Below are 9,464 nucleotides of genomic sequence, written 5' to 3' on the forward strand. Positions count from 1 at the left end.
ATATTAGAGAGAATTTTTTTTCACTATCACCATATGCAGATTGAACAGGGAAGCAGGACAAATGAACAGTTGCTGTACTTAACGGGAAGAGGTTTAGGTGAGAGGGGACATTATTAAATGGAAACTGGTCTGAGCACTGTTTCCATAATTTGAAGAATGAATAGACTGTATGAGTAGCAGCTGTTTTTGCAGATAATCCCAAGTGGAAGATGTGTAGGATGTATATTCAGGACAACTCTGGTCAAAATAGCGACAACTGGGGGGTGGGAAGTATCTGTCAGGCTTTTTGCTACAATTCTCTCTGCTGCCATATTCCAGACATGACTACTTAAAGACAGGCTTCACCCCCTGCATGGTCTGCTTGCCAAACATGTATGAAGTACAACTGCAACAAGGAAGGCTTGTGCAGTTTGCATTAATAACTAACGTGTTTGAGTCTTCTAAACAAATGGATGCAGAGTGACTAACTCCACTATGCTGTTTGAACCCTATCTTCCTCCCTTGCTAAGATAAAGAAAGGGCTGTTACTTCTCTGGAGTTAAATAGGATGGGGGATTTGTTTGGAAGGGAGGTGGGCAGGAGCGAAGTCTATTTGCTATCAGCTAGTAGGATTTACCATCTTTTTATTTCCTGTGCTCCAGATTAAAAAAGCTGAGATGGATCGGAAAACACTTGATTGGGAGATTGTGGAGCTCACTAATAAGCTACTGGATGCCAAAACTACCATCAATAAACTAGAAGAACTCAATGTAAGTCATCTTTTACTTGGACAGTGTCCAGTGCAAGGAGATGGGATGAAAAAGAACTAATTGGTTGCATCCTTCCTCACCACCGGCAACATACACTGTGTATTAACACAGGGAATGGGTATTATGTGGAGAACCAAGTATGTCAACTTCATTGAGAATCAAGTGATCTGTAGTCCCAAAAGAAGATAACTTGCATAAAATTCCCCCCACATCCTAAACTGTAACTGGGCAGCATATTGGAGCTGAAGTTTTTGCAAGAAGATTTGGCAATTGGAATTGAGCCGAATGCTTGATCAACATACCAGTATGCTCTTAGAGTTGCCAGCTGTTGGGTATTTTAGCAGCCAGTGTGGTAGGTCTGCCTTGGTTTGCTATCTGCTATTTTGTTGAGTTAATATTTTGGACTGGGTAGTGTTAACTTATTTTATTGACTCTCCCCCAACCTTTCCACCTGGCAAGTCAAAACCTCTCCCTTCTCTCTTCTGACCCACCTTCAGATACTTGGTTGGTGGATACAGCTGTCTTCAAGATTACAAGTTGGCAACCCTGCCCCCCTTGTGCATTTGCAGTTCAACTATTCCACTTACATCTGGGTGTCTCAATACTGAAAATGTTGCATTAAATTTTCAGGCAAAGAGGAGTCTTCCAGAGAATTAAAACAAGCTCTGCTTGAATAGGCAAAGCAGATATGCTTTCCTTTTCTTACTGTCTTGATTCACGTCATTTTAATCAATGGCATTTAACTAATTTCAGTTTGATTACCCTTGATGAACTTTATCATGTTTAAACCGAAGTACTCTGGTTCACCCAAGCTGCTTAAAATATACAGGTTCTAATTGGTTAACATGGAGGGTGAATATAGTATAAAGTAAAAGCAGGGGAATTATTTGAAATTCAGCAAGACAAACTTGCTTATACCTTGCTTGTATAAGACAACCTCCTTAGGGTACGTTGCTGTGAATTTTAGAGCAGTTTTCTCTTTCTGAATCAGCATAGGGTGGGAATGAGCCATTTTACAGGATTGGCAGAGTGGTCTGAGGTGAGAAGCTAATGTGCTAAGGGGCCAGCCTTACTGTAAGGCAGACTACCTCATCTGGCTTCAAATGCCAGGTTCTGAGGTACTATTAAAAGTAGCAACTGCCACTTGTTGTGTTGATGCTCAAAATGTCTAGGCAGTTTCTGGATGTGAACTTCTAATCTCTGTGTTGGCAGGAGCGATATCGGCAGGACTGTAACCTGGCAGTGCAGCTCCTGAAGTGCAACAAATCTCACTTTCGGAACCACAAATTTGCTGATGTGAGTGATCTTTTCTATCCTACACATGGAAAAGATGTGAGCAGGTGACTTCAGTAATTCCCCAGTGCCTCCTACCTTCCCAATAGGATTGGCTAAAGGCAATGAGTGCATTACCATTCTGTCTAGTCTTGTTCATGTTACTCTCCTGCTGTACAACTTTATGGAGGAAGGAGATTAGTCTTCTTTGACACATCAGCCTTATACTGGAGGGTGTCTGAAAAGAGTTTTTAAAATTGTAGGCCTCTTGCTGAATCCTCTTGTCCCTCCCTTTCATTATGGATAATGTCTTCTGCAAACTGAGTTGTAACGATTAGATTAGTTACTTAATGGCAGGGTCTGTTTGTGAGTTAGGCAGCACATGACGCAAAGGTTGAGAAGTTTCCCCCAGCATAAAATAAAGAAGTTCGGTGGAGGGACGAGTTGGGTAATTTTCATTCTTCATATCTGCAGCTTCAGGATCTGCAGATTTGACCCAAAACAGTAAAATCATAGTACCAATTTTAGAAAGCAGAGAAGAAGCAGCTCAACTCAGTCCAAAGACCTGGTGGAACAAAAACATTTTTACATACCTGTGAAAAGCAAACAAGGTGGGGCCCATGTGGATATCTCCAACAGGGAGTTTCACAAGGTGGGCACCACAACAGAGAAGGCCCTACCATGAGTCAGCATGACCCATGCGTCTGTGAACAATGGCACATGCAGGAGGAGCCTCCCTAGATGATGATGTGAGATGGATGGCTTCATGTTGGGAGAGATATCAAGTATCTGAGTCTCAAGGTGTGTAGGGCTTTAAAAGTAAGCTCCAGCACCTTGAATTGTGTCCAGAAACGGGTTGTGGAAGGTGAATAGGGGTGTGACATAGTAACATCTCACTTGCTTCCATTAGTAAGATCAGTATTTTGAGCTACTGAAGTTTCTGGGAAGTCCTCATGGGCAGCCCCATGTTACAGCAATTCACCTTGTCTAAATCTGTACCTCAATTTATTGCAAGGACTCAAAGTGAATAACATTCAAAACTGCTGTAGAAAGAGTTTTAGAACTGTCCCTTGCACTAACTCTGGGAAATGCTGGAGCTTGGACTTTAACCAAAACAACCTGCCCCTTTCATTCAGACACAGTGCTCAGGTGGCATAAAGAAGCAGTATTCATAGTTGTGATACACAGAAAAGGAGATGATCGCTAAGATTTGAGAATTGGCATGCACATATTAGGAATTGGCATGCATTCTCAAAGCCATCTTGGAGGGTACAACTGCCCAATAATATCATATGCACACCTTACATGAAGAAGTGAGAGATTTGAGAATCTCTCCTGAGAATCACTTAAGACAACCCCTGTGTTTGTGAAGCAGGGCTTTCTTGAGCTTAGCATGTAAGTCTGAGTATCTCAGCTCCCTTCTCTTTCTGTCCAGTTCATTGCTTGCTTTATAATTGCTATCATTGGTAAGCATTTAAGGATCTATGAAGCAAAGGTCTGAGGTCTTGGAGAGGAACACATATCCATCACTGTCTCAGTTCTGTAGCTGCTCAGCCCCTCTGTGAGGGACACATGGCTCCACCTGGTCTTTACTATTCTGTTGCAAAGGTGTCAACACCTGTGATACCTTCCTTGATTCAGTGGGCTTGTGGAGGTGGGAGTGTCCAGTTTCTTTGTTATCTCCAGAGTCAGCAAGTGGCAGGACAGCAATTGATTCTTATTCCAGGGCAGGCTGCCAAGGCAGTGGCCTGTAATTACTACAGGCTTGCTGGAAGCTGCAGATTCTAATAGTGGGGGTTGGTCACTCGATTCAGTGCACCCACTAGCTAATTTTTTTCCACCAGTCAATAACACAGTGTTGGCCTAACATGCGCTAGCAAGGACTCTTGTTTTATGATCAAATTAGTGCATGTATTTCTCACCCTCCCTTCTTGTCCATCAGACCAAGAGCCAAGGAAATAATTCAGTTTTTCTCAATTATTGGGTCAGAAATGGAAATGTTTTGAATTTGTAGATGGTTGATGGTTTGAAAGGTGTGTTTAATTGCATGGTATGACTGGACAAAGAGTTTCATTGGGCTGGCAGTGTACTCCACATGCTGCATCATGTGTCTGTCCCACCCTGTTGGCCCTTCTGTTTGCCAGGCACCATTGTAGTTCCAGTGTAATTTACTGTCTTTTTCTCCATAGCTTCCCTATGAACTTCAAGACATGGTCAATAAGCACCTGCATAGCACTCAGGAGTCCTCAGGCCCAAGCCAGGAGGCCCCTCACACTTTGGCCCCATCTGATGTTGTGCCCACTTCAGTCATCGCTAGAGTCCTGGAGAAGCCAGAGTCGCTGGTTCTGAACTCAGCCAAGTCCAGCAGTGGCAGTTGCCCTATAGCTGAGGATGTCTTTGTGCATGTAGACATGAGTGGGGCTTTGCCCAACGCCTGTCCTGGCCCAGAGCAGCTTGGAAATGAGATACCAGAGGGAGGAAGACAGCAAAATGGGGGCTGCAAGACCCAGAGCTGCCTGGAGAGCATACCTGGTGAGGTGCCCACTTTTGAGAAGCTGAACCCATATCCCACTCCACCCCCTCCCCACCCCATGTACCCGGGGCGGAAGGTGATTGAGTTCTCGGAGGACAAGGTGAGGATCCCAAAGAACAGCCCTCTGCCAAACTGTACCTATGCCACGCGCCAGGCTATTTCCTTGAGCCTGGTTCAGGGGGAGGATGAGAACTCAGAAAGGCAGCGCACACTTCCCAATAGTCCTGCCTCCGAAGGCCAGCGGTCAACCTCCAGCTGCTCCTATCAGCCATCCCCCAAAGTGAACCGAGCTCATGGATCATCTCAGAGCAGCCCCTTCAGCAGCCCACCACAGGTTCCCAGCACATTTGCCAGTTCAGCCAGTTCTGAAGAGGATCTGCTAGCTAACTGGCAGCGAATGTTTGTGGAAAAGGCTCCCCCCACCACAGAGCGGGTGCTGGTGAACCGCACCTCATTTAGCCGTGACACAGCCCAGGAGCTTCAGAAGCGTTTCAGTCGCTCCATGCAGGAGTTGGGCCGAGTGGCCTCTGCCTACTCAGATGGTGAGGAGTCAGTACAGAGCTGCAGCTGGACCATCAGCAGAGACTCAAGTGTCGACACAGACAGCACAGAATCCCGGGCCCGCCAGAGCCACTTCTCTGACTATGGTACAGACATCTCCCAGGACGAAGCCCGCAAATTGTTGCAAGGGGCTAGCTGTGAGGGGACTGTTGAGAAACATGCTGGTTCTTCACCAGAGAAGCACAAGGACTATGTACACTTGGACTCACCCGGGAGCCCAGTTGAAGAACAGGAAATGCTGTTACAGGGAAGTCAGGAGAACAGCCAAGAGGGTACTTCAGAGCAGAGCAGGGAGTGCAAGAGCAAGCCACCTCCTCCCCGACCCCATCGAAGCCCCAAGAGAATGGGGGTCCATCACCTCCATCGCAAAGACAGCCTGACGCAGGCCCAGGAGCAGGGCAACTTGCTCAATTGAGGGTAGGGGGAAGGTAGGCCTGGGTTGCCAAGTGCAGTGTTGTATCCACCTCCCAAGGGCTGCGCCTCTAGTCCTGGATTTGAAAGGAATACCATCTCAGTACTCCTTCCCAGGAATTCCAGGCCATTTTTATATATTTATTGTATTTTTAATACATGTGAAGAGTGGAGACAGCTCTTCTGCAGCACCAGAACAAAGCATTCAGGTGTACACCAGCACACCACTTCTTTGCTCGTGTTCCCAGCTCAATTTGCACTCATTCCCTTTCTTACAAAGTTCAGTTTTGCCTTCACACTCCTGAACCTGCCAGTAACCTCCCATTGTTGATCATGAATCCTTCTCCCAGGATACCACAAGCCTCTCTTCCTACCTTTTCAGCTTGTGCCAAGAAGTAGGAACATGCTGACCTGTTTTTCTTGTCTGAATCTTCTGCCATCCCACCATGTGGAAGGCTATGAGTGAGGCACAAAGGTTTCCATGGGTTTGCATCCCCAGTTGTGTGTTTTATTACATTTATTTGCTGAATTTGTTTGTTTGTTTCTCTCAGCCTCTGCATGTGTATGCACGTGTGAACAAGGTGGGCAGTGCTCAGTTTCATACTATGGGTTCCTTGCTTTCTGAGTCATGAGTCTGGCATGGTACCTATATGGAAGGGCTGCCATTATGAGGCATTGAAAGACAGGAATCCTCCTCTCAGAGTAGCAACCAGAGGTTTCCTGTTGCAGTCCCCCAGCAAAACTGAGCTGGACAGTTTACTGTAATGGCCTGGGTTTTGTGTGCCTGTCTCTCAATTTGTCTTGTCAGCTGTCTTCAAATGGTCTGTCTCTCCTTTTTTGTTATTAGATAAAGCATGTTCTTTTATTTTTTCCCTTTTAGGTGTTTGACTTCTTAAATCTGCTGTCTTCTCCTTTTATAAATGAGCAGAGAATCTGCAATAGGGTTGAGAGAGCCTCAACTTTAAGAGAAATGGCTTATTTCACTTCTCTTTTAGATTACAGGACAGAAGGTAGATTGAGATCTCTGACTAGATCTCCAGATGATTTACACTACAATATATCAGCAAAGGACTGTGAACTGTTGTGGAGAACAGATTCCTGGGCTGAGCATGTGTGCAGCAGCTTCCTCTTGATTAACTCTAAATATATGTCTGAGCCATGATTTTATACCTGACTCTGGCTGGTGAACCCTGGGGTTCTAGTGAAAAATAAAGTACTGGGTAGATCTTGCAACCATAAAGTTTTCCCACCTCTTCTGTGACCAAGGTCTGGAGTTTCTTCACCATCTGAGGAATGAATTCTTATTGGTAAAGTCTAAACAGTGCAGCGATCTTGTTCCTTGATGACTAACCTCTGTGTGAGTGACACATGTTCATGTTCTTTATTATTATTATTTAGAATATGTACCACTTTTCAACAAAAAAGTTCACAAAGCAGTTTTACACAGTAAAAGAAATGAGAGATGGGTTCCTGTCCCCAAGGGACTCTCAGTCTAAAAGCAAACACATATACACGCACACATGGAAGATATCAGTAAACTACCATGGGGAGGAATACTATGGAATGAATAGGGACAATTGCTCCCTTTCTGCCAAGTATAAGAGAGGCACCACTTCAAAAGGTGCCTGATTTTTCTTGTTTGGCCCCTTGGAGATGATGAGAATGGGTTTCTCTGCCTTGGGCTGGGATCCAAATTGATACTAGTGCCTTCCCAAGGCCTTATCCAAGGTCTGATATCCCCCCTTTGTTTGATTTTAATCTTTGCTTGTGTTCAGTATTGTGTGTTTCTTTTGCAGTATTTGTGTGTCTGTGTGTGCACACCTGGGGATAGTGGGGAAAGTTTCATAGTGTTAAGCATTTTCACTGATAATTCAGGCTCTCACATCTTAACTTTGTAGCCAGTCCTAACCTGCTGATGAAACTAGTGAAGTGGCTAGGCTTCTGGGCCTAATCATCTTACTGTCTGCTTTTTGTTTGAATGAAGTTTGAATGATTTTTTCACTGGAGAGGATCCTTTAAACCCTTTTCCTCAACACAGGGAGCCCTCTCCCTTGCAAACACCAGCAAAGCAACCAAAAGTTGCCAAAACAGCCTGATCATAGGCCTGCAGGACCCACAGCTTTCCCTAAACTTTCCAATATCTGTTGGACAGCTGCTAGAGCCTATCCTGCATCTGCCTGCATACTTGTGCTGTCCTCTGCTGTTTCTCTTCAGGCCTAGCCAGGGTCTGCTGTGTATTAGCCTTGGACACTCTAACCATAGGTGAACTTGAATGTGGCCTTGCTAACTGGTCATTTGTTTTGTTGCTAAGCTGCTGGCTCCTGCATCCTGCTGCTGGGGTGTGACGCTATCTTTTGGTTTAGTTATGCTAATGAATTGGTGCTAAAGATGGACACCCTTATTTTAGCCTTTAGGACACTTTAGCCTTTAGGACACTTTAGGTTTGACTTCCCACCCTGGCAGTTGCTTGTTCTGCTCAGCCACTTTGCTGCTGCAGCCTTTGGTTTCTTGATACTCCCCTTGCTCTGTAAAGAGCAGGATCCAAGTTGCCGCTTCTCCTTGTCCTAGATCTGAATGTTCTCTTTGTGAGGGGTCCTGGAGGTGTGAAAATTTCAGAGCTGCTTGGCAGCCTCTCATTTGTAGTCAGTATTCAGCAGGCACAATACTGGTGAAGCCACCCCATAGAGCCTGGGCCTGTGTCAAATTGAACTGCTTAGGTAACAATGGGAACTGATTTTAGTGCGTGTCTCTGTGATAGAACTCATCACATTCTCATTCTCCCTTCTGTGGGTAGCTGCACATTCTGAAACTGACAGTCATTATAGCCACCTGTCTGGCAACTAGAACCAGGTTCTACAGTGTTGATTGATCCTAATCTGCCTTTAATCATGTTGGGCTAAAGCATGTGGGGAGGGCAAATTCATTCCTGAGTGAAAACCCAGCAGTGCCATTTATTTCACATAGGACTGGGTGGCAGTGATGCCTGCAAGACAGCTGAGGAGAATTGTGTTAGTTCAGGTGCAGCCTTCCTTCCAGAGCTCCTCTTGTGCAGTCCGGCATCTCGGCCCTTTTTATCTTGCTCATCTCTGGCAGTATTCATTCTCTTGGGGAGCTTGAATTGCCTTCTTTAGCTACCCCACATTTTACAGTGCCCCAATTCAAGACTGTTAATTTGCGACTAATATGTTTTTTTCTGAGATTTTCAAACTGATGTATATTTTAAAGTCAGAAATAAACTATTTTAAAAGTACATGTCTCCACTCGGTCATCTGTGACTATATGAAGCTACCTTCTAGTCTGTTAGGTCAATGGTTCAATATTTGTGCTCACGGTAGCAGGTATTGAAGATTTCAGGTGTGAGTCATTCCTGAATGCCAGGGATTAAACCTGGGACCTTCTGCCTGCAAAGCAAGTGTCTACTTGGGTATCATCTGTTGGCAACCTTCAGTCTCGAAAGACTATGGTATCGCGCTCTGAATGGTGGTTCTGGAACAGCGTCTAGTGTGGCTGAAAAGGCCAATCCCTTCCACACCAGGAGCAAGTGCAGTCTGTCTCTCTGGCTATGGGCCTTCCTTCTTTGCCTCTTTGCCTCAGTCTGTTGGCCAAGTGTCTCTTCAAACTGGGAAAGGCCATGCTGCACAGCCTGCCTCCAAGCGGGCCGCTCAGAGGCCAGGGTTTCCCACTTGTTGAGGTCCACTTCTAAGGCCTTCAGATCCCTCTTGCAGATGTCCTTGTATCGCAGCTGTGGTCTACCTGTAGGGCGCTTTCCTTGCATGAGTTCTCCGTAGAGGAGATCGGGATCCGGCCATCATCCATTCTCACAACATGACCGAGCCAACGCAGGCGTCTGTTTCAGCAGTGCGCACATGCTAGGGATTCCAGCACGTTCCAGGACTTACTTATAGCCCTGCGGTTAATCTGCAGAGATTAGGCATGAA

The 9,464-nt window shown here is 45.5% G+C and overlaps 1 protein-coding gene across 9 annotated transcripts in view; it reads left to right on the forward strand.

The window, feature by feature from the left end:
* The window catches only part of TJAP1 (tight junction associated protein 1), a 49,287-nt gene extending 40,542 nt beyond the window's left edge, over positions 1-8,745 (forward strand). For all 9 annotated transcript variants that reach the window (XM_066618416.1, XM_066618426.1, XM_066618435.1 and 6 more), the window contains 3 exons: positions 642-749; positions 1,962-2,045; positions 4,211-8,745. In XM_066618416.1, coding sequence (XP_066474513.1) covers positions 642-749; positions 1,962-2,045; positions 4,211-5,530 — 1,512 coding nt within the window. In that variant the 3' untranslated portion in view covers positions 5,531-8,745. The remainder of the gene's footprint in view (positions 1-641; positions 750-1,961; positions 2,046-4,210) is intronic.
* The last annotated feature ends 719 nt before the right edge of the window (positions 8,746-9,464 follow it).

The sequence above is a fragment of the Tiliqua scincoides genome, chromosome 1 (assembly GCF_035046505.1).
Source record: "Tiliqua scincoides isolate rTilSci1 chromosome 1, rTilSci1.hap2, whole genome shotgun sequence".
Taxonomy (NCBI): domain Eukaryota; kingdom Metazoa; phylum Chordata; class Lepidosauria; order Squamata; family Scincidae; genus Tiliqua; species Tiliqua scincoides.